Below are 21,400 nucleotides of genomic sequence, written 5' to 3' on the forward strand. Positions count from 1 at the left end.
AACGCACTGCCACCATACATGGTTATGCTAATAAAGGCTTGATGTTTTTTGTGCTTACATGTGGGGCTTTCAAAGCCAAGGTGGAGAATCCTAAGTTAGTCAAGGTTACTGTAGATGTTGATGTTATGACTATACTAGAAATAATTGATCAATTGAGGAAAATTATGCTGTATAAGAAATTTAATTGGGAGGTTTATCACTACAAGGATAATGTGTTTAGAGTTAAGCTACCAAGCAAACAGGAAGTTCAGAGGCTGAAGAACTTTGGCACATATATATGTACTGATAGGGAATCCTGTCTTTCTTTTAATCTTTGGTCATCTCTGGAGGAGCCTTTGTATATGCTGCCAGAGGTTTGGTTAGAGTATCTGGGTTGCCTTCCGACACGAGATCTGATTATCTTTCCCTATGGGGGTGGGAACTCTTTTTGGGAAAACTCTAGATGTGGACATGGCTTATACTCGTAAGAACAAGGTGCTTAGGACCAAGATTGGTTGCTTGGATCGTAACCTTATTCCTGCAGATAGTGATGTGTTTCTTAGAAGAGGGGTTTTCAAATTGAAATTTGAAGTAGAGACAAGTCATGGGTCTCAAGAAGTGAATATGGTGGATGCAAACAATGGCAATGATGGGACTGATGATCATATGGACAAGGAAATAATGGTGGCAATGCTATGGACATGGATCCGAAGACAAATGATGGGGATGCAACATCTAAAAATAATGATCAAGTTGGTCCAAATGAAAATAATGGAGGAGATGGGATGCAAGAGCAACTTGAGCATTTTGATGTAACTAAAATTGGGTCAATGAATGTCAAGCTTTCTCCTTCAGGTAGTTCTCCATTTGATTCAAATTTGAGCAAAAATGATCATTCTTATAGGTCTTTATTTCATGTTTAAAATCTGCTAGCAAATGACAAAAATTACACTGATTTTCATACAGATTTTATGCCCAGGGGATCTGCATTTGGATTGAGCCCAGTCAGTCCTCGTGTCGCGTGCGTGGAGGCAGCCACTGCGCGCTGCAGCAGCCACCCAGCGACAGCGTTGTGCAGCTAGTTGGTGCAGCAGGAGCAGCGTGGCTGTAGCCAATCGCGGCCTGCCGCGTGCGCTGCGGAGAGCAGCAACGGTCAACCCCGATCGGCGCAGTAGGCCGAAGCAGCGAAGCTGCAGCCAACCACAGAACGCCGCGTGCGTGAAGAACGTTGGGGAGAGGAGCAGCAGTGGTCAGCCCTTGCATGCCGCATCTGTCCCTATCGGTCGGGCTACGCGAGGCAGGATTGTCTGTGGCTGATGCAGCGCCTTTCGTGGCGAACAGCGAAGTCTTGCCGCAGAAGATCTGGTTGGACAAACTAGGATGGCCCGGACTGCACAAAGATGCTGCAACTAATCATGAGGCCATGATTGGCAATGATGTGCAATCATTGGTGGCTTCTGGAGGATCTTCTGTGGCTGTCTTAGCTGCAGCAAATGGTATGGGGCATAATTCAGAAAATTTTATCTCCTCGAATGTGAATTTGGATGAGCTTTCTATAGTGTTTTATAATTCTGTTCATGTGCTTTATGATGGTAACATATGTGATTCAGCGTTGGCAAGGAAGCTTAAGGATGGCATGATGGATGATTAGATGGTGAATGTAATAGAGAGGTCGGGTACATGTCTTCAGGGATCGATGGGGATTGCCTCATCTCCGCAGACGAATGGTAAGGATTATGGTGCAACATCGGATTCATTTCAACTTTCAAATACTTCTTGTTCATTGTCTTTAATTGAGAATGACATTGTGTCCCATTATCCTTCTACAGAAGAGGTTATTGCATTTGGGGGAATTCCAAAGCCTATTCTTGGAGTGAGGCCGAGTACCCGGCTGGGTGGCCAGCCTAATGCCGATATGCCTCAACTGGAGAGGGCAATGAAGAATGCGCAGTTGCGTGATGAGTCTTTCAATACAGGTCAGTTTGTAATTCCTATATACTCTATTGTTAACATTCCAGATTGTGAGATAAGTAAGAGAGTGGATCGTTTAGGTGTATCCTTAGGAAAATCAGAAGGAGAGATAGGCAAATCTATTAAAGGGATTAAAATGGTGGAAGAGGAACGAATTTTAACGATTCTGAAAGAAAAAGAGACTGAGATGGAGAATAAGAGGAAGGTCTGGAGACTCTTGTATTGTCAAAAGTATCCACCCTTTGTGAGGATCTAATTGAGGATGATGATATCCCACTGGATTTAGATGATCACTTGGAACATCTTAAACCAGTTGTCAAGGTTAAGAAAAATAGATAGAGAAAGGTGTATGATACTAGTAATATTCGCAAAAGTACTAGAAAAAGAATTAAAAAAAATTTCATAATGCAGAATCTAAAAGGAATTAACTGGAATCCAGGGGGTTTTGGTGGTACTACTAAGCATTTGTTTGTCAAAGAGGCAATTAGGGAACATAAATTAGACTTCATAGCCTTGTTGGAGACTGGGAGATCTAATTTCTCTATTCCATTTTTGAACCAATTAGCTGCGGGATTTAATTTATCTTGGTATTGTTTACCACCACATGGTCGCTCGGGGGGTATTCTAGTTGGAATAAACTCCGATACACTCCAAGTGTTAAAGGAAAGCACGGGAGATTATTGCGTTAAACTTCATATTAAATGTAAGAGAGATGGATTTGAATGGATTCTGGTACCAGTGTATGGGGCTGCCCAAGACATGCACAAAGCAGATTTTTTGTCGAAATTAGTAAGAACTTGTGAATCTGAAACATTACCTATGTTGGTAGGGGTTATTTCAATATTATACGCAAGAGGGAGGAAAAATAATGATAATTTCAAGGTGCGTTGGCCCTTTGTCTTTAAGGCAATCATTGAGCATTTGAATTTGCATGAAATTGCACTATATGGGAGACAATTTACATGGGCAAGTAGGAGAGAAGAACCTACATATGAGAAGCTAGATAGAATGCTAGCATCAATCTCTTGGGAACAAAAAATTCCATTTGTAACCGTAATAGATTTAACTAGAGTTGATTCTGATCATACTCCAATACTTATTGATTCAGGTGTGAAAGCACATCTGGGCAATCAGGAAAATTCTCTTTGGAGCTACATTGGACTTATAATTGTTGGTCCAATTAGACCAACAAATGGACTTCTATTATTGTTGGTCCAATTGGACCAACAAGAGGGAAAACTCATGATGGTAAATTTGAATGAATAGGATGATTGTTTTGTTTGGAATTTGACATCTACTGGTTTGTTTACAGTGAAGTCGATGTATGAAGACCTTATGTGTGATCATACCCGTTTTCTGAGAAAGTATCTCTGGAAGGTTAAAATTCCACTTAAGATTAAGATTTCCATGTGGTTCTTGAGTAATAAGGTATTGCTAACTAAGGACAACCTAGCTAAACGACATTGGAATGGGTGTACAAAATGCGTTTTCTGTGGGGAACAGGAGACTATTCGGCACCTTTTTATTGAATGCCCTTTAACTAAGCTCTTATGGCGTACGGTTAATTTCACTTATGATCTCCCACCTCCAACCAATATTACTAATATATTTGGTAATTGGTTAAATGGAGTACATAGATAATCTAAGGCTTTTATCCAGATTGGGGTTTCTGCTTTATGTTGGTCTATTTGGATGGTCAGAAATGATATAATTTTTAATAAAAAAGTCTCTTTTCATTTCTTGCAGGTTATCCATATGGTCTCTCATTGGGTCCAGCTTTGGGCCCTCCTCTCTCCGGAGGTGTCGGGGGGATGGCCCCCCGGTAGGCCAAGACTATGGCAAATAAGCCAAAACATGGAAGTTGTAAACCGGATTAAAGAGTGATCCGGATTCTGAAGTTAAGATCAGCTAGACTAAGTTGGTACAAACCGGTATCCCAGGAGGGGTATACCGAAGTACGAGGAATAAGGAGTTCGTGTCAACAAGGACCAAGGTACCGGAGCTCAGAGGTAAAGGTACCGGCAAACCGATATAGGATCACTGTAGCATGTCGGCACTTCAGGCAAAGATTTCACCAAGGACTAAAGGACAAAGATGAGCGAAGCACTTCAGCTTTAATCGAAGCCCTGACGCCAAAGGAGAGGGTGACGTAAAAGATACCGGACGAGGTCATCAGTCCCTGATTAAAGACAGAACCGGTATCAGCTGGGCCAAAGTAGCTTTATAAAGTAGCTTAGCTCATCAAAGATTCCATTAGGGTTTCTTCTCTTGTAAGCCACCCTGTCCCCCATATAAGGAGAGGGGGCACACCCCTGCGCGGGACAGACAATGAGGGAGAAGTTAGGCAGTTTATTAGCAAGAAGCTGAGGTCCTGTACCGTACTGTCTTCAACCTCTGGCCATTGGCCAAGTTCATCAATACATACCGGTTTCTTTTCTCTCCTTCTCTGTTAACCAAACCCTCCCCCGGATCCTCTAGCGCACATTCGGCCCCAACTTAATCCATCCCACGACATCTGTTGTTTCCCCACGACGACAGGAGGGCAGCGGGATGCCATGGCTTCTGGATGCACACGGCTCCTGATGATCGCTCAGGATATCTTGTGCCAGACTGGTTGGCGACATATTAGAAGGCTATATTGATGTGTAGTCATAGTATGTGTTATTTTCGATGGTTGATTTTTGTATCAATCCTCGGTGATGCGTGAGTTGTAAACGATACTATCTGAAACCTTTTTCTAATAAATGGTCGTGTGCATCGACATGATGCAGAAGCCGGGGTATATCCCCATTTCGAAAAAAAATAACGCTCACCCTGCTAGGACATGTACAATAGATACCATTGTCACATGACATCGACTTCTATTAAGGAAAGCACATGGTTTATTCAAGCTATTGTTCTACCATGTACAATTCAGACCAAACATTCAGTCTTACCAAGCTCGCTTCCTCAAACAATCCAGTCGTCTTTTGCTTTTTCTAAAATATCATCCTCAACAGTTGTCGATCCTTTGCTTGGATTCTCAGTATCAAAACCTTCTTGTATTAAACCCTTGTTTGTGCCTGCCCAAAGAAATTAAGATTACTCTAAAGGATCATTACTGGATGAAGTACTGTGAAAGAATAACACAACTTGACTAAAATGTTACACCTTGTGTTCTCTAAAGGTTACCATTTCAAGGATAATGGGGGAAGAAAGGGTATGCACACATTATAAAGAAGAGTAATTAAGAGCTAGATTAGCTTCGGTTAGTTTGTAATCACATTTGTTAATTGTTAGCATAATCAATATAGTGTAAAAATTAACACTTGCATATATGTTAGCTAGTCCGTGCACAGATGCAAATGTTATCCTGAAATAATCGAATATGGTATCTACCACATTATTTGGAAGATATTTGTGCAGAAACATTGGTGAAAGTGTAACTAGGAAGATCAAACTATTATTATCAATGGTGCAGATACGCACTTGATTACGCAGCATGTGTTCTCTAGCAAGTTATGAAAAATATCTGGAAACATGGTGTTTCCGTCCTGGTATTGAACCGGAGTGTTCAACTAAATTACCTGCATTCGTCACTGATGAGATTCCAAGGTTTTGAGAATGGACTTTCCAATCACCAGAAATGAGCTTGAAAAATGGAGAAACTGCAACGAGTCCGGCAGTTAGCAAATGTAGCGGGTAACCAAACATTAATGAACTGCAAAGAACATCAAGCCTAATAAAAGAGCAGACTCATGAACTGCTCCCTTCATTCAGAGAATTATAAGATGTTTGGCTTTTCTGAATCAAATTTATCTAGCCATATTTCAGTGTATTTTTTTCACTCATTTATGTTTGTATGTTGTCCACATTAAAATCCAAAACATTATCTTATAATTCCAAACTGACAAATACTAGGCAAATACAGCAGGCAATTAAAGTGAAGCAACCAACAAAATAATAATTGCACATTGAACTTAAGGGAAAGAACTTTTCTCCTAGATCCTATGATGACCACAAAAGTGCGGAAACGATGTGATAAGAACCTAAAGAAGGGGAAGACGCAGATTGAACAAGTACAACATTGTGAACATAAGCATGATAATATGGATAACTGGAAACAAGATGTTCAGACACTGATCTTTTAAAATAACCTCTTACAAATAGGGCCAGCGATGTTCTAGGTTACAACAAATGCAGGACTCCGAATATAAAATTACTTCCCGTTACCTTGGTTGAAAAGTATTATCATAAAAGCAAGCCGCAAAATGGCAGAATACAAAAGGATGGCAAGTTCTAAATTACCGGGAGACTAGAACATATCCCTGCATGCTATGTGTCCAATCAAATGATGCATTTAACTATTTGGCGAACTGAGCAGATGGTTATCCAAACTTAAAACCGGGCAAGGATGTCGGAATAATTTACCAGAAAAATTCACTGATGATGTGACATGGCCTTCAGAATTATCTGTGGAGCTGCCGAGCATAGACTGCACGTCCGGAGCATCAGGACCACCTGCAACATGTTCAACTGTTAAAAATGGGGGCAGCTCGACAGAGGCATCCAACATTGAACTAGCGGGCCTTCATGTCTCAAAGTTCTTATTTCTAACAAGATCTTTGGACGTTATTTGCATTCTTATATCTTAAAAAATTGCTCAATCACAACATCATGATTTTTCAAAGATATACATGCACAAAATATAGCATGGTGAATGCAAGTATTCAAAGGAAGGTAAACATCCACTACAAAACCTCCTAGAAAAGGCTTCCACTGCCAAAACACTATTTAATTTTTCTGTAATTTCATCATTATTTTTATTGTTATAAATTCAGAAAATCTATTAGACAATACTTTATAAATAAATGGTCAAAAAAAGCTCCTTCATTCTGCGTGGCCATGTTTGGTTTTAATATAATATATTTATGTTTTAATTGTTCTTAGAATAACAGGCAGGGGAAATTTTCGTACTCCCTCCGATCCATATTGTCGCTAATATTAAATGTTTCTAGGTACATCCATATTAGCGACAAGTAAAATGGGATGAAGGAGTAGTAGTTTTTTTAAAAAAAATTGGTAGCACGTGTCCTAGACATCTAAACCATGGCGCATCATCAACCAATAAAATAAGAGATCTTCCATGAAGGGTTTTGAAAGTGAGATCGGAGTAATAAGCTCAAATGTCGTGGCTTGAAAAAGAGTAAAAAACCAGTTAAGAGCCCATATGGTAAGTTGAGACAGTGGCAAGTGAGTACAGGCTACTTGATGGACAAATCAATTCTGAAGTTTACCTTCCTCTACACTTGGCTGAGATGCATAGCTTAGATTGCAGCCTCTACGTAGACCAGCCTGAAAAGTTTGATCTGAAGATCACACAAGTTCATCAGTGCAAACAGAACAGTACAGCAATAAAAACTGTTTTTTTTTTTCGCCCAGCAACCAAACGGTGGAGTATAAACAGTATATTCCGTGGAAATACAAGACACATGAAGAGCAGAGGCTAGTTTTACCAAGTAAATCCACCAACATTTCCAGCGCGTCATTGTTTGACTCTGCCGAATAATTGAAAGCACCGTTAGTAGCTGCCAAACTGTGAAATCTAAAGGCTAATCGTAAGCTGTTCCTGAAGTGGATATCATACCGGCTCTTGGATCCCTGTAGAGGCTGCAAGGAAATGAATCAATTAATGTGCTCCCAAAGAATTGAGGAGAGGTTTTATTAATTCGTCTAGAGACAAGTAATAAGATAGAGTACCTCTTCAAGGCCACTAGGATAGCTTCTGTGTCTGGCTTCTTGGGACCTTGTTTCTTCACTAGGCGATGCCCCCTCCAGTGCAAACTTTGAAGGTTAAATTAAAGGAGGGCCAAAGTGAGATTAATAAAGTGCGCAAATTCACGATGACTGTATATCCACGTAGTGGATCGATGAGCTAGGAAGTAAAGGATTAAGTGAGGTTGGAAGGATGAATTACCGGCCGGATCCAATTGGAAGTACATGCTGCGGCATCATGTAGCGGGACGGCAATGGCATTGAGCGTCTGAGCTCTGGCGTAGTGTTGGCCAAATAGTCGACTAGAAACGACGCGTGCTGCCTCACTTGGTTCCAGTCGTAGGTGGCCACGAGCTGGTGGGGCTCTGAGGCAAGTATGGTGTAGGCGATACGACGGAACCTGAGCTCGGCATATGGCTGGAGCTCCTCGAGTTCTTTCCGTAACGCCTGTCCAGGTACTCCTGCTTCTCCCTCCTGCCGGCGACAGCGTTGGCGAAGCGGTAGTGCATCCATAGGAAGTTATGGAAGATCTGGGCGCGGCGGCTCCTCGTGTGATTCTTGACGAGCGGCGGCAGGTAGGCGTTGAGGTACCTGAGGGCGTCCGCCCACCGGCCCTGCTCCACCAGCAGCCGTATGTGCCGCACGCTGAAGATCGCCGGAGTTTCGTCGATCAGCCTGCAGCGGTCGATCGATGTAAACCACCATGACATGCGTGCGTCCCAACTCAGAGAAAGGATAGTATCATCGATCTCAATTTCTCAAGAGAAAAGAAAACATGTACGTACGCTTCGAAGGCTCCGTGGAAGCCTTGGTCCTGCAGGAAGGAGAGGAGGCGCCGCTCACGGAGCCGCTTCACGCAGGGATACTCCGCCGTACCTCTGCGCTTGACGGCGTACCTGCTCTTGCCGGAGAGCACGACGGAGGCCTTATTGTTTGAATTGGATTTTTAGTGTTAGGATTTGAGGAGAGGGGCAGCCATGGATAGCGAGCTTGGGGAAAATTCTGGATGGATCCTTGTCCATCGCTTTCTCTCTGTTACTTCACTTATCTTTGCTACTTTTTACATCTTAGTCCTCCTACAACTATATATTTGCATAGCACTATATACACCAACACTCCCCCTCAAGATGGGGAAAATACATCATAAAGACCCATCTTGCTACAGAAAATAGAGAAAGATTTCTCAGGTAGCCCTTTCGTAAAAACATCGGCGATTTGGCTAGTCGAACTCACATATGGCATGCAAATTATGCCTTTATCTAGTTTCTCTTTGATGAAATGTCGATCAATTTCCACGTGCTTCGTTCGGTCGTGTTGTACGGGGTTATTTGCAATATCTATAGCCGCCTTGTTATCACAATACAACATCAGTGGAGTGCCTTGGAATAGTCCAAGCTCTGTGAGGAGAATCCTGAGCCACAACACCTCACATAGACCATGTGCCATGGCTCGAAATTCAGCCTCGGCAGTAGATCTAGCTACAACAGTTTGTTTCTTGCTGCGCCATGATACTATGTTTCCTCCAACAAATGTACAATACCCCGATGTCGATCGTCGATCATCTAATGAGCCAGCCCAATCAGCATCTGTGTAGCATTCAACTTGAAGGCTACTTTGGCGAGTGTACAACAAACCTTTTGCAGGGCAACCCTTTAAATAGCGCAAGATCCGAGTCACAGCGTCCATATGAGAAGATCTTGGATCATGCATAAATTGACTAACTATACTCACAGCAAATGCAATATCGGGTCGAGTATGTGAAAGATATATAAGCTTACCAACGATCCGTTGATAGCACTCACGATCCACCGGTCTCCCTGAGCTAGCCATCAAGCGATGGTTTTGCTCAATTGGAGTGCTAGCAGGTCGACATCCAAGCATACTAGCCTCACGAAGTAAATCTAGGACATACTTTCTTTGTGAAATGAAGATACCTTTAGGTCCTCTTGATACCTCTATCCCGAGAAAGTACCTCAAATGTCCTAGATCTTTAACTTCAAATTCTTGCGCAAGATGTTTCTTCAAGTGTGAAATTTCCTCATGATCATCCCCAGTAATAACAATGTCATCCACATACACTATGAGTATAGTAATCTTACCCACACTACGCTTGTAAAATAAAGTGTGGTCAGCATTGCTTTGAAAATAGCCTTTTTTGAGTACGGCCTGTCGAAACCTATCAAACCAAGCTCGAGGTGATTGTTTTAGTCCATACAAGGAACGATGCAAACGTAGCACTTTTCCGATGGTTTGGTTTGTCTCAAATCCTGGGGGTACATGCATATAAACTTCTTCTTGAAGATCACCATGGAGAAATGCATTTTTTATATCCATCTGGTAAATATTCCAATCAAAGTTAACTGCACAAGAAATGAGTGTTCTTACTGAATTCATTTTAGCCACCGGAGCAAAAGTTTCATCATAATCAATTCCATATGTCTGTGTGTATCCCTTTGCCACAAGACGAGCTTTGTATCTGTCCACTTTACCATCTGGTGTATGTTTAACAGTAAAAATCCACTTACAGCCTACAGGCTGCTTACCTAGTGGTAGATCAACAAGCTCCCAAGTTTTGTTCTTTTCCAGGGCTCTCATCTCTTCAAGCATAGCCTCCTTCCACTTTGGATCTTCCTTAGCTTCTTTCCAGTTAGTAGGTATGGGTACAGAATCAAGAGAGACAATAAAGCTTTTGAATGATGGACTACAACGGTTATATGACATGAAATGGGCAATGTCATGTTTATATCCAATGTAGTCTTTGAGGTATCGAGGGGCATTTAGAGATCTAGTAGGTTTTCTGAGAGCAATAGGTAGATCATTTTGAGGATTGGGAGTAGCTAGCCGGTTATCATCTTGACCTATTGAGCTAGGAGTAACTGGACTAAAGGAGAGTGAGTTGGTACCTGGGCCCTCATGCATAGGAGTATCTACATCTTGATAAGACGGTGACGAGTTTTCTGTTGCATCTTGCATGTCCTCTAGACTCGAATTACTATCATTACCACCACTCTCATTATTTGTATCCTCCCCCTGACTACGATTATTATTGTCAACTGATGGCATACCTGAAGTAGGAACAGGAATAGAGCCCACGAGAGTGCCTCCATTACTCTCCCCCTCTTGTTGCACTTCAGGTGGAGAAAGAGTAATTCCAGTTTCATTGGCTGGGCCATAATAAGATTCATGTTCACGAAATGTTACATCCATACTCACAAAGAAACGACGCTCAGAGGGACACCAACATCTATAACCCTTTTGAGAAGGAGAATACCCCATAAAAACACACTTTATGGCACGAGGATCTAGTTTCCCAACGGAATTTCTATAATCGTGAACAAAGCAAACACAACCAAAGACCTTGGGTGGAACCACAAAATCATTTGTTTTCAAGAGACACTCGGCAGGAGTCTTATAATCAAGAACACGGAGAGGCATGCGATTTATCAAGTATGTTGCAGTTTTGATTGCCTCTCCCCAAAGAAACTTAGGAACATTCATGGTAAACATAAGTGAACGAGCAACTTCAAGTAAATGACGATTTTTACGTTCTGCAACACCATTCTGTTCAGGGGTGTTAACACATGTTGTCTGGTGTTCAATGCCATTTAATGCAAGGAAATCCCTGAACTCATGGTTAATATATTCAGTACCGTTGTCAGAACGTAAAATCTTTATAGTTGTTCCAAACTGGTTTCTAATAAGAGAAAATAAATCTTTGAAAACTGAAAACACGTCACTTTTATTTTTCAGCAGATAAAGCCAAGTATAACGGCTAAAACAGTCGATAAAGGTTACAAACCACCTATGTCCAGAAACAGAGTGAACCTCGCAGGGTCCCCAAACATCAGAGTGGATAACATCAAATGGTTTGTTGCTTCTTAATGCCCTACTAGGATAGGTACCCCTTGTATGTTTAGCCAACTCACAAGCATCACATACTAGAGATTCCATGTGGCACGAGCTAAATAAAGAAGGATAAATACGAGATAAGGCGGTAAAAGAGAGGTGTCCAAGCCTGCAGTGGTAGAGAAATAATTCTTGACTAGGAGACATGCAGGTTGCAAGGGCAACTTCATCACTTCCTTGATCAAGATAGTAGAGACCATCACGCATGGTCCCAGTCCCAAGTAGTCTCCCTGTCCCCAACTCCTGAAAAGCACAACAGGTGGGATCAAACCAAGCTATACAATTAAGAGACTTTGTAGTAGAGCTAACTGATAGAAGATTAACAGGGAAATTTGGAACATGTAGGACTGGTGACAACAACAATGTCTTAGTGCACCAGATGGATCCACGCCCTATGATAGATGATGTGGATCCATCAGCTACACGCACTTTGTCCTTACCCGGACATGATTTGTAGGAAGAAAATAAATGTGAGGCTCCGGTCATGTGGTTAGTAGCTCCGGTATCAATAATCCAAGGTCTAGACTGGGTTGTGCAAGTATGAGCCTGAGATTCTATACCTTGGGAAGTGACAAAGAAACTGGAATCAGCTTTAGAGGAACCTTGGGAGGAAGATGAGCCTTCTGAGATTTTGAGCTTGGATTTAAACTCCTCGAGTGCTTGAAGATCTACCACTGGTACCTCTCCTGTACTTGCAGCATGGTTAGCATGTTTCCACTTACCACCTACAACTCCCCCTTGCTGAGATCTCCCTTTTTGCCATCCAGGTGGAAAACCATGCAGCTTGTAGCAATTGTCTTTGATATGCCCTGTTTTCTTGCAGTAGTCACAGAACCATCTGTTATTATCTGCACTCACCCTTTTTCCAGGGGTACGCATTGATTGTAGCATGGCTGCACGAGCATCTAAAACGTTCCGAGTATCCTCATTACCATCAGCAAGTCGTGTTTCCTCCTCCATCACATTAGACACAACGTCTTCTAGGCTGGGCCATTCTGGTTTCGAGAAAATTAATTGACGGCGAAGGTTAAATTTCTGGTCCAGACCATCTAAAAAAATCTTGCTCACAAAAGACTCAAACCATTTGTGATGAATAGCCAAGTCCCTCTTATCAACAGGTTCAAATGGATGATAGTAATGCAAATCTCTGTATAATTTTTTCATCTCACCGGCATACTCGGTTATAGATTTTGAGTCTTGCTTTAGGTGAGTTAACTCGTGCATGACACGAGTAGCCTGCATCTTGTTTGACTTCCCTGCAAACTGCCTCTCTAGAGCAGTCCAAACTTCTGAGACGCTGGCCATAGTTTCAACTTGTTCTCGGACTGTTGGTTCCATGCTTCCCAACATCCACACTAGTACTTTGTCATTGACTTGTTTAGCACTGACATCACTCTGTATATCTACCTCTTCATTAGGAAGTAGCAGATCAATATATCCATGAGAGCTCAAAATCAATTGGGCATGACGAGCCCAACTAATGTAGTTGCCTGGTCCGGACAATTTCACCGGATTAGGTTCAAGTGCATACCTAAAAATTGCAGGGATTGTATTCAGCTGTTGTTGTTCAAACATCTTGCTGAACATCTCGTATAGCTTGTCAGCACTAGATTCCGCTGGCTTTTGTTTGTTGTGATCCCCCATTGTTTCTCAATCTAAGAATGTGGCAAAGGAATGACTCTAGGATGCACCGTACAGGCACACAAGCAACAGACTTGAGGCAGCCAAAGAATCCCAAACTGACACACAATTCTGCAGCAGTGTCTTCTATCGTTTGGCTTCAATCAGCAAGCAAACAACAACAATGGTGCAATCAAAATGCAAACAAGATGCAGATCAAGAGAGCTCAGCTTGGTCCGTGCAGTGGCGTGCACCACTGCACTTGGGCGTGGTGTGTGCAGCTCACCAGCAGTACAGACAACAGGGCAGCTTCGACAGTACTTGGCCACCACGCTCCTCGACGCAGCTTGCCGGAGGCGACGCTCTGTGCGGCAGCTCACGCACCTCCGCCCGCAAATCACGGCGACACAGCACCGTTGCTCCACCAAATCGCGGCGACACGGCACCACCGAGAGCTGGATTGCAGCGAGATCGCACCAGATCTTACTGCTCTGATACCATATTGTTTGAATTGGATTTTTAGTGTTAGGATTTGAGGAGAGGGGCAGCCATGGATAGCGAGCTTGGGGAAAATTCTGGATGGATCCTTGTCCATCGCTTTCTCTCTGTTACTTCACTTATCTTTGCTACTTTTTACATCTTAGTCCTCCTACAACTATATATTTGCATAGCACTATATACACCAACAGGCCTCGACTTTGCAGGCGTCATCATCGCCCTTAACGGAGGCCTCGCGCACGCAGACTTGCTCCTCGCCAATGCCGGAGGCCTCACCTACGCAGGCGTCCACCTCGCCATTGCCGGAGAACATGACGGAGTGACTCATCACGCCCATGCAGGGTCGGCGATTAGGATGGAATTGGGCTTTCGATTGGGTTTTGGGTGGGGGACTATGGGGATCGCCGGAGTCGTCCCAGTCGTTATATTGGGTGCGGCTGCAAGCCGGCTCCACAATCTCTCGCTTCTCTGGATACTCTGTCCTCTCCCCTCGCTCTCCCCGCTCTCTCTCCCGTCGCTACCTCTCCTCGGAAATAAAAATAAATTATATTTCACCTGTGCGGGCTCCGAGAGCACAGCCCTTTTACGGCCCATGTTTTCGAACGTGCTCCCACGTTTAATGTGACGGTTGTTCTAGGGAAAACTCTGTTTCATTCGGCCTCCCGACCTTCTCGACGCCGGCCTGGATAGGACAGGGAGCTCCCCGACGATGATATACAGACCAGAGCAACACCGTCTTCTTCGGAATCGCAAAAAAAAAAAAAAAAAAAAAAACACCGTCTTCTTCGGCTCCTCCAGCGCATCTCTGCCTCGACCTCCTTTTCTACAGGTTATTGATGAGAAATAAAATTTGTTCCTCATCATCGATTCTTTTTTTTAACAATCATCGATTCTTGTGAAACAGTGCATTTTACAGTATGCGCATATGTATGTCTCGGTTTGCAGTTCAATGGACCATTTTTGCATCTTTTGGATTGATTGGTTAAACGAATGAAAGGATTCTGAAGATGCATTTAGTTGGTCAGCAGTAGAGACGAGAAGATTGTGAGATGTGGAAGGATTCATAAGTTGGCCTATACAAACAATTTATCTGATTAGTTCTATGACTGGTCTATATGTGCTGAACTCATGTCAACAGATATTCCAACCATGTGTATAACTACTACTGTGTAGATGATGGCAATTTAGATATAACACCGTTAGTTAGAAGCAGAAGGATTGATGGTTCCGATGGAAGCTTGATTTAGCAACGCAACTAGCCGTGATCTTCACGGAGGGCCAGAGAACTACTGGTATCTTTCCCCTTTAGGCCTCGTTCGGTTGAAAGGGAACGAATCCAAACTTCGATCTGAGCCCCACGTGGATTTGGTTAATCCCCATGCTCCACCCAATCTCTTCGTGGATTAATTCTACTAATCCCTGCCTTAATTTTTTTTCGTCGTTTATGCCGAGAATCTGCAACAAACCTCGCCATGGAAACAGCGCAGAGGGGAGCATGATACAGAAGGCAGTGCAGCAAGTATAACACATAATCAAATTTTATGTATGCAAAAGTAGTAAAATCCACTATATGTGTGTGTTCCTACCTGATTAACGTAGGCAATTCTATTTTAGTAGGAAGTGCTCCTACAGAGCATCAACACGTTATCAACTTTCTATTAATTGAACCCGCTATAACTTGTAGGACGTACGACCTTGTTTTCGAAAGAATAAACATGCCAATGACTCACTCGATGTTTACTCGTGAAGTTTCTAAAAATTCATTTACCTAATAATCATACAATACAAACAACTAGAAAGATATTTGGTAGGCCATATGGTTTGAAAATCTATCCCCTATTTAAGAATCATAACATAGAAAAGAAAATACACACATAAATAATGTAAATATACATGATAAATTCATCGAATTGCCAAAACTAATTCAAGAAGGTAGGCATCTTTTTTTGCATTTAGGGCGATCTAGTATCAGTATCTTGTTAATTGTTAGAGCAATGTCTCGGAAAGGAGAAAAACTAAGTTTTAGTACAAAGTACAATCTAAATTCATCACAATGAAAAAATATTTATTATTGATATTTATTGAAAGTATATAACCAGAAAGACAATAACTAATGTTTAGAAAAACTATTGGTTGGTTAACAATGGTTGATAAGTAAGATCAAATATATTTTTTAAACTATAATATTATTTAAATTTAAAAAAATAACTAAAAACGTTTAGTATAATTATATAAGCCACCGAGGCTATGATTCTGCATGAAACCTATGCTTCTGTACTTAGTTGGGAAAAGGTCCCCGCATATAGGTCTTGTCTCGACAAGAATACTCACATGATATTGGGAACTGTTAAGGCAATATGCTTGTTGTATTACCAGGGGGCCAAAGGCCACAATATATAGTACATGTACAGGTGCACATATGCAGAAAGCCCCCTAACATATGGGGAAACTACAATATACAGATATATACATCTAACACCCCCCCTCAAACTCATGGTGGATCCACAACACTGAGTTTGGAGAGTAAGAAATCATGCTGCGCTCGAGTCTGTGCTTTCGTAAAGAAATCCGCCAACTGCAAATCTGAAGGCACATAATGAACCGCAACAACATCATCCTGTACCTGAGCACGTGTGTAAAAAGCATCAACACCAATATGCTTGGTCAGCTCATGCTTGACCGGATCACGCGCAATACTGATAGCACCTGTACTGTCAGACAAAAGTGGAGTGGGTGTCGTAACAGAGACCCCAAAATTTGCAAGCAACCACCGTAACCAAGTCACCTCAGCAATCAACAAAGCCATAGCCCGCAACTCAGCCTCAACACTCGAACGGGAAACCGCAACCTGTTTCTTCGTCTTCCAAGCAACAAGCGAACCACCAAGAAACACACAGTAAGCACAAAGTGAACGACGGTCCGTAGGATCACTCGCCCACGTAGCATCCGAATAGCACTGGAGCTGGAGAGAGCTGGAACGGGGAAAGAAAAGGCGACGAGTGATCGTGCCACGAAGATAACGAAGAACACGGAGGAGATGACTATAGTGAACAGTGGTAGGAGCTGAGACAAACTGACTCAGAATATGAACAGGATAAGAAATATCAGGACGAGTGACAGCAAGATAAACAAGACTCCCAACAAGATGGCGATAACGAGTGGGATCAGGAAGAGGATCACCATCAGTAGGACGAAGCTTAACATTAAGCTCCATAGGAGTATCAACCGTGCGCTCATCCCCAAGAGTAGCACGAGCAAGAAGATCCTGAATGTACTTCTCCTGAGAGATAGAAAAGCCATCAGAAGTGGAGGAAACCTCAATCCCAAGAAAATAGCGAAGAGGACCAAGATCAGTCATGAGAAACTGATCACGAAGACGAGCCTTTACAAAGGCAATATACTCAGGATCATCACCAGTAATGATCATATCATCAACATAGAGAAGGAGAAGGGTGCGTCCACGAGGAGAAGTGTGAACGAAAAGTGCTGGATCATGAAGACTAGGAGAGAAACCAGCAGCAGTCACCACAGAGGCAAAGCGCTCAAACCAGGCACGAGGGGCCTGTTTGAGACCATAGAGAGAACGTCGAAGACGACAAACCATCCCATCGGGAACAGAATACCCAGGAGGAGGCTGCATGTAAACCTCCTCACTCAACTCGCCATTAAGAAAAGCATTCTGAACATCAAGCTAGGAGACAGACCAGCAGCGAACAGAGGCAACAGCAAGAAGGGTACGCACAGTAGTCATATGAGCCACAGGGGCAAAAGTCTCATCATAGTCACGGCCGTGCTCCTGCTGAAAACCACGAGCCACAAGACGCGCTTTATAGCGCTCAAGAGATCCATCAGAGCGAGTCTTAATTTTATAGACCCACTTACACGTGATGGGACGAACACCGAAGGGGAGAAACAAGATCCCAAGTGCCAGTGCGCTCAAGCGCAGCGATCTCCTCAGCCATGGCAAGCTGCCATTCAGGATGACGCTCGGCATCCCGATAAGAAGTCGGCTCAGAAACGACAGAGAGACCATACTGACTAGGAGAGTAACGAACTGGAGCACGACGCTGACGAACAGGCCGAGAAGGGGGGAGGTCATCTGCAGAAGACAAGTCATCAGAAGAAGAGGAAGAAGGGACAGAATCGGAAGGAGCCGAAGCCGGAGAATGAGGAGTACTAGGTGGACTAGACGAACGAGAGGATGGCGTCGAAGGGGCCGCATCAGAAGTAGGAGGGAGGGGAGGAGGGACAGCAGGGGGTGCATCCGGAAAAAGAAGAAAAGAAATATCATCCACCGGGTAAGTACCCGAGGTGGGGCGAGGATAGAAGGGACGCGTCTCATCAAATGTGACGTCACGAGAGATGCGCATCCGACGACCAACGGGGTCCCAACAGCGATAGCCCTTATGCTCATCACTGTATCCGAGAAAAACACACTCAACAGACTGAGCGGTCAGTTTGGTGCGTTCGCGAGGAGGCAGAAGGACATAGCAGACGCAACCAAATGAACGGAGAGTCGAGTAGTCTGGAGAAACACCAGAGATACGCTCGAGAGGAATGCCACCCTGTAGAGCAGCGGAAGGCTGAATGTTAATGAGGTGGGCCGACGTAGCGACAGCCTCAGCCCAGAAATGTGGCGGAAGAGAAGAGGCAATCATCATAGCACGGGTGGTCTCAAGAAGATGACGATGCTTACGCTCGGCGACGCCATTTTGAGCATGCGCACCGGGACAAGAAAACTGAGCGAGGGTGCCCTCCTCAGCAAGGACACCACGAAGATGCTGAGAGATATACTCACCAGCAGAATCAGCACGGAACACGCGAATGGGTGAGGAATACTGAGTGCGGACCATGGCCGCAAAACGCTGATAAATAGAGAGCACCTCACTGCGAGAGTGCATGAAAAACACCCAGGTGTACCGTGAAAAATCATCAATGAATAAGATATAGTACCGATGGCCCCCTTTCGAAGCGAAGGGAGCCGGACCCCAAACATCTGAATGGACTAAATCGAACGGTCGCTGAGAGACAGACACACTAGTAGGATAGGGAAGTTGAATCTGTTTGCCTAACCTACAACCCTGACAGTGTAACGACCCATCTCCAGAGACAGACCCCAGAAGGCCACGATGAACCAAAGACGACAGGCGAGAGTCACAAAGGTGACCAAGACGATGATGCCACTGCTGAAAAGAGCCGGTGACAGAGGCAACAACCGGAGGAGAACCGGCGATGAAGTGGCGGCGGAAGGAACACGAAGCCGCCTAACTCCCAAAGCCCGGAGGCGACGGCTACGAGGGCCAGCTCCAACCAGGGCTCGTGTGCGACGATCCCGAACCGCACAAGACTCGGCGTCAAGAATGACGCGACAACCAGAATCGGTGAGTCTAGCAGAGAAAAGGTTCATCCGAAGGCGAGGAACATGAGAAACATCGAGGACAGAGAAAGAGGGAGTAGAAAGGGTGCTGTACTAGAAACGGGAATAGGGGTACCATCAGCCGTGACAACACGGACAGAGAAATAAGAGACCGAAGAGCAGACAGGGATAGAAGACTCGAGAGGTCATATGAAAGGAAGCTCCGAGAATCCAGATACCACGGGGACGTACATTTGTGTAGAAAGTGGTGGTCGCGCAGCTGCCGAAGAGCCGATCCACAGAACCAGCAGCGCTCGGCGAGGAAGAGTCTGGAGTAGCGAGCAGACCACGAAGACCCCTGAGAATGTCCTGATCAGAGAGTGCAACTGCAGAAGATCCTGAAGAGCCAGCCCGCTGACGATCCTGGAATTGCTGACGTAAACTGGGATCCCGCGTCCAGCAGGTGGAGGAAGTGTGGCCAACCTTGCCACAGTAGGTGCAATGAGGACGAGGGCGGAGACTCGAACCGCGACGCTGCTGACGTAAACTGGAATCCCAAGCATCCAACAGGCAGTGAAGCTGCGCTATCTCATGTGCAGAGAGGGGCGCGACTGGAGAGGTCGACGTACAATCATGTGCCGACGAGGAGCTATCATCCACACGCACAGAGGCCACCAAAGGGGGCGACGGAGAGCAACACGCCGATGAAGACAGAGTCGGCAAAGCGCGGTCATAACCACGTGAAGAGGCTGCGAAAGTCGATGTAGAGCGGCAGGCCGACGCAGACGGAGTCGACGAAGCGCAGCCATAACCGCGGGAAGAGGCCGCAAAAGTCAATGTAGAGCGGCGGGCTGACGTAGACGAAGTCGGCCAAGCGCGAGCAGAGCCGCATGAAGAGGCCACAAAAGTCGATGTAGAGTGGCATGCCGACATAGACGAAGTCGGCGAAGCGCGGGCAGAGCCGCGTGAAGATGCCGCAAAAGTCGATGTAGAGCGGCAGGCCGACATAGACGAAGTCGGCGAAGCGCGGGCAGAGCCGCGTAAAGAGGCCGCAAAAGTCGGTGAAGAGCGGCGAGCCGACGTAGACGGAGTCGGTGAAGCGCGGGCAGAGCCGCGTGAAGAGGCCGCAAACGGCAACGAAGAATAGCTAGCAGTCATGCACGGAGGCAGCGGACAAATACCAAGTACCGAAGGTGGGCCCAAAGAAGGGGCGGGATCAGCGGAAGACATAGCTCTGTTTTTTTTTCTCTTTTTTTTTTGCTTCTTTTTTTTTTTTGTGCTTCACACGGAAGTCAACTGCAGGGAGATCGATCTCAATCAGCGGAGGGAGCAGGAAGAAAAACGCAGCACAGCAGAGAGAAGGAGAGCAGAGCGTAAGCATCGTCATCTTCTTGAGACCACCCGTGCTATGATGATTGCCTCTTCTCTTCCGCCACATTTCTGGGCTGAGGCGGGATGGGAGATTGGAGCAGAGGAATCGGGCGACGGAAGATTGAACAAGCAACCTCGGCTGGGGAACTAGAGGATCAATATTTGCTCTGATACCATGTTAAGGCAATATGCTTGTTGTATTACCAGGGGGCCAAAGGCCACAATATATAGTACATGTACAGGTGCACATATGCAGAAAGCCCCCTAACATATGGGGAAACTACAATATACAGATATATACATCTAACAGGAACAAGATAGACTGATCGAAAAAGATTTATGCGCTAGTTTGGAGAACCCTCACGACGAAATAATGTAATTTACATTCCAATATTCTTTGTCTAAGTCCATACTGTCATTTATATTTTGTTGTCAAGCAGGTGTCGTGATTTAGTTGTTCAAGTGGATAGTCTAGTGGTAGCTAAGGAATATTTATTATAATATTACAGAAACAATGTGTTGGTTGCAAGGTGCAAGAACAAACTAAATCGAGATCCCTCCCTGGCGATCGACCGCGCCGCGCGGTCACTTTCCTCCGCGCGAAGCGCTGTTTCCGTTTTTGTCGTCTTCCGTGCGTGCTATTTCTCGTTTTGTTCCAAGGCAGAAGCGCGCCTCCTCCCCCTGTAGAGCACGATGGCACGCCGCCGCACGCGATTTATTGCAGAGCTCCTCCACCTGACCACCCGCCGGCGCAACGCTTGGAGAGGGTGGACGGCGGCGTACAACCTGATCTATACTCGGGGGAAACGGCCGGGACGGGAAGGAGGTGCGACGGCCGCCGTTGGCCGGGATGGGGAATGAGCTCGACGCCCTACGCTGGCCGGGAGTAGAGGGGAGAGGGAGCGCGGCGCCCGACGCTGGCCGGAATGGGGAGGGAGCGTCGGC

General features: G+C 44.8%; 2 protein-coding genes across 3 annotated transcripts; both read right to left on the reverse strand.

Moving 5' to 3' along the window:
• Positions 1-4,740: 4,740 nt before the first annotated feature.
• On the reverse strand, positions 4,741-8,747 carry LOC127332633 (uncharacterized). Its single transcript, XM_051358951.2, has 9 exons — positions 8,490-8,747; positions 7,907-8,379; positions 7,690-7,773; positions 7,577-7,599; positions 7,446-7,487; positions 7,227-7,298; positions 6,361-6,450; positions 5,517-5,597; positions 4,741-5,012 (listed from the first exon to the last, which is right to left on the reverse strand). Exons 2-9 carry the CDS (start codon positions 8,215-8,217, stop codon positions 4,900-4,902), a joined length of 816 nt encoding a protein of 271 aa, XP_051214911.1. The 5' UTR covers positions 8,218-8,379; positions 8,490-8,747; the 3' UTR covers positions 4,741-4,899.
• A 2,671-nt stretch (positions 8,748-11,418) lies between these two features.
• On the reverse strand, positions 11,419-13,875 carry LOC139836004 (uncharacterized). 2 transcript variants are annotated; one of them, XM_071826014.1, is made up of 2 exons: positions 12,051-13,875; positions 11,419-11,853 (listed from the first exon to the last, which is right to left on the reverse strand). In XM_071826014.1, the coding sequence occupies exons 1-2, from the start codon at positions 13,252-13,254 to the stop codon at positions 11,810-11,812; spliced, it is 1,248 nt and encodes a 415-aa protein (XP_071682115.1). In that variant the 5' UTR covers positions 13,255-13,875; the 3' UTR covers positions 11,419-11,809. The 2 variants fall into 2 exon arrangements, with proteins under 2 accessions (XP_071682115.1, XP_071682116.1); XM_071826015.1 differs by having other exon boundaries at positions 12,171-13,862.
• Positions 13,876-21,400: the final 7,525 nt, after the last annotated feature.

Source organism: Lolium perenne, chromosome 2 (assembly GCF_019359855.2).
Source record: "Lolium perenne isolate Kyuss_39 chromosome 2, Kyuss_2.0, whole genome shotgun sequence".
Classification (NCBI taxonomy): Eukaryota; Viridiplantae; Streptophyta; class Magnoliopsida; order Poales; family Poaceae; genus Lolium; species Lolium perenne.

Bases quoted from the DNA above. Each gene is read 5' to 3' on its own strand.
- LOC127332633 (XM_051358951.2), bottom strand. From the start codon at position 8,217: ATGGATGCACTACCGCTTCGCCAACGCTGTCGCCGGCAGGAGGGAGAA. The intron at 7,600-7,689 runs GTACTCTATCTT...ATTTCCTTGCAG, and splicing joins ATCCTAGTGGCCTTGAAGAG to CCTCTACAGGGATCCAAGAG. The intron at 7,488-7,576 runs GTATGATATCCA...ATTATTCGGCAG, and splicing joins CTACAGGGATCCAAGAGCCG to AGTCAAACAATGACGCGCTG.
- LOC139836004 (XM_071826014.1), bottom strand. From the start codon at position 13,254: ATGGGGGATCACAACAAACAAAAGCCAGCGGAATCTAGTGCTGACAAG. The intron at 11,854-12,050 runs GTAAGGACAAAG...TGTGCTTTTCAG, and splicing joins TTCCTACAAATCATGTCCGG to GAGTTGGGGACAGGGAGACT.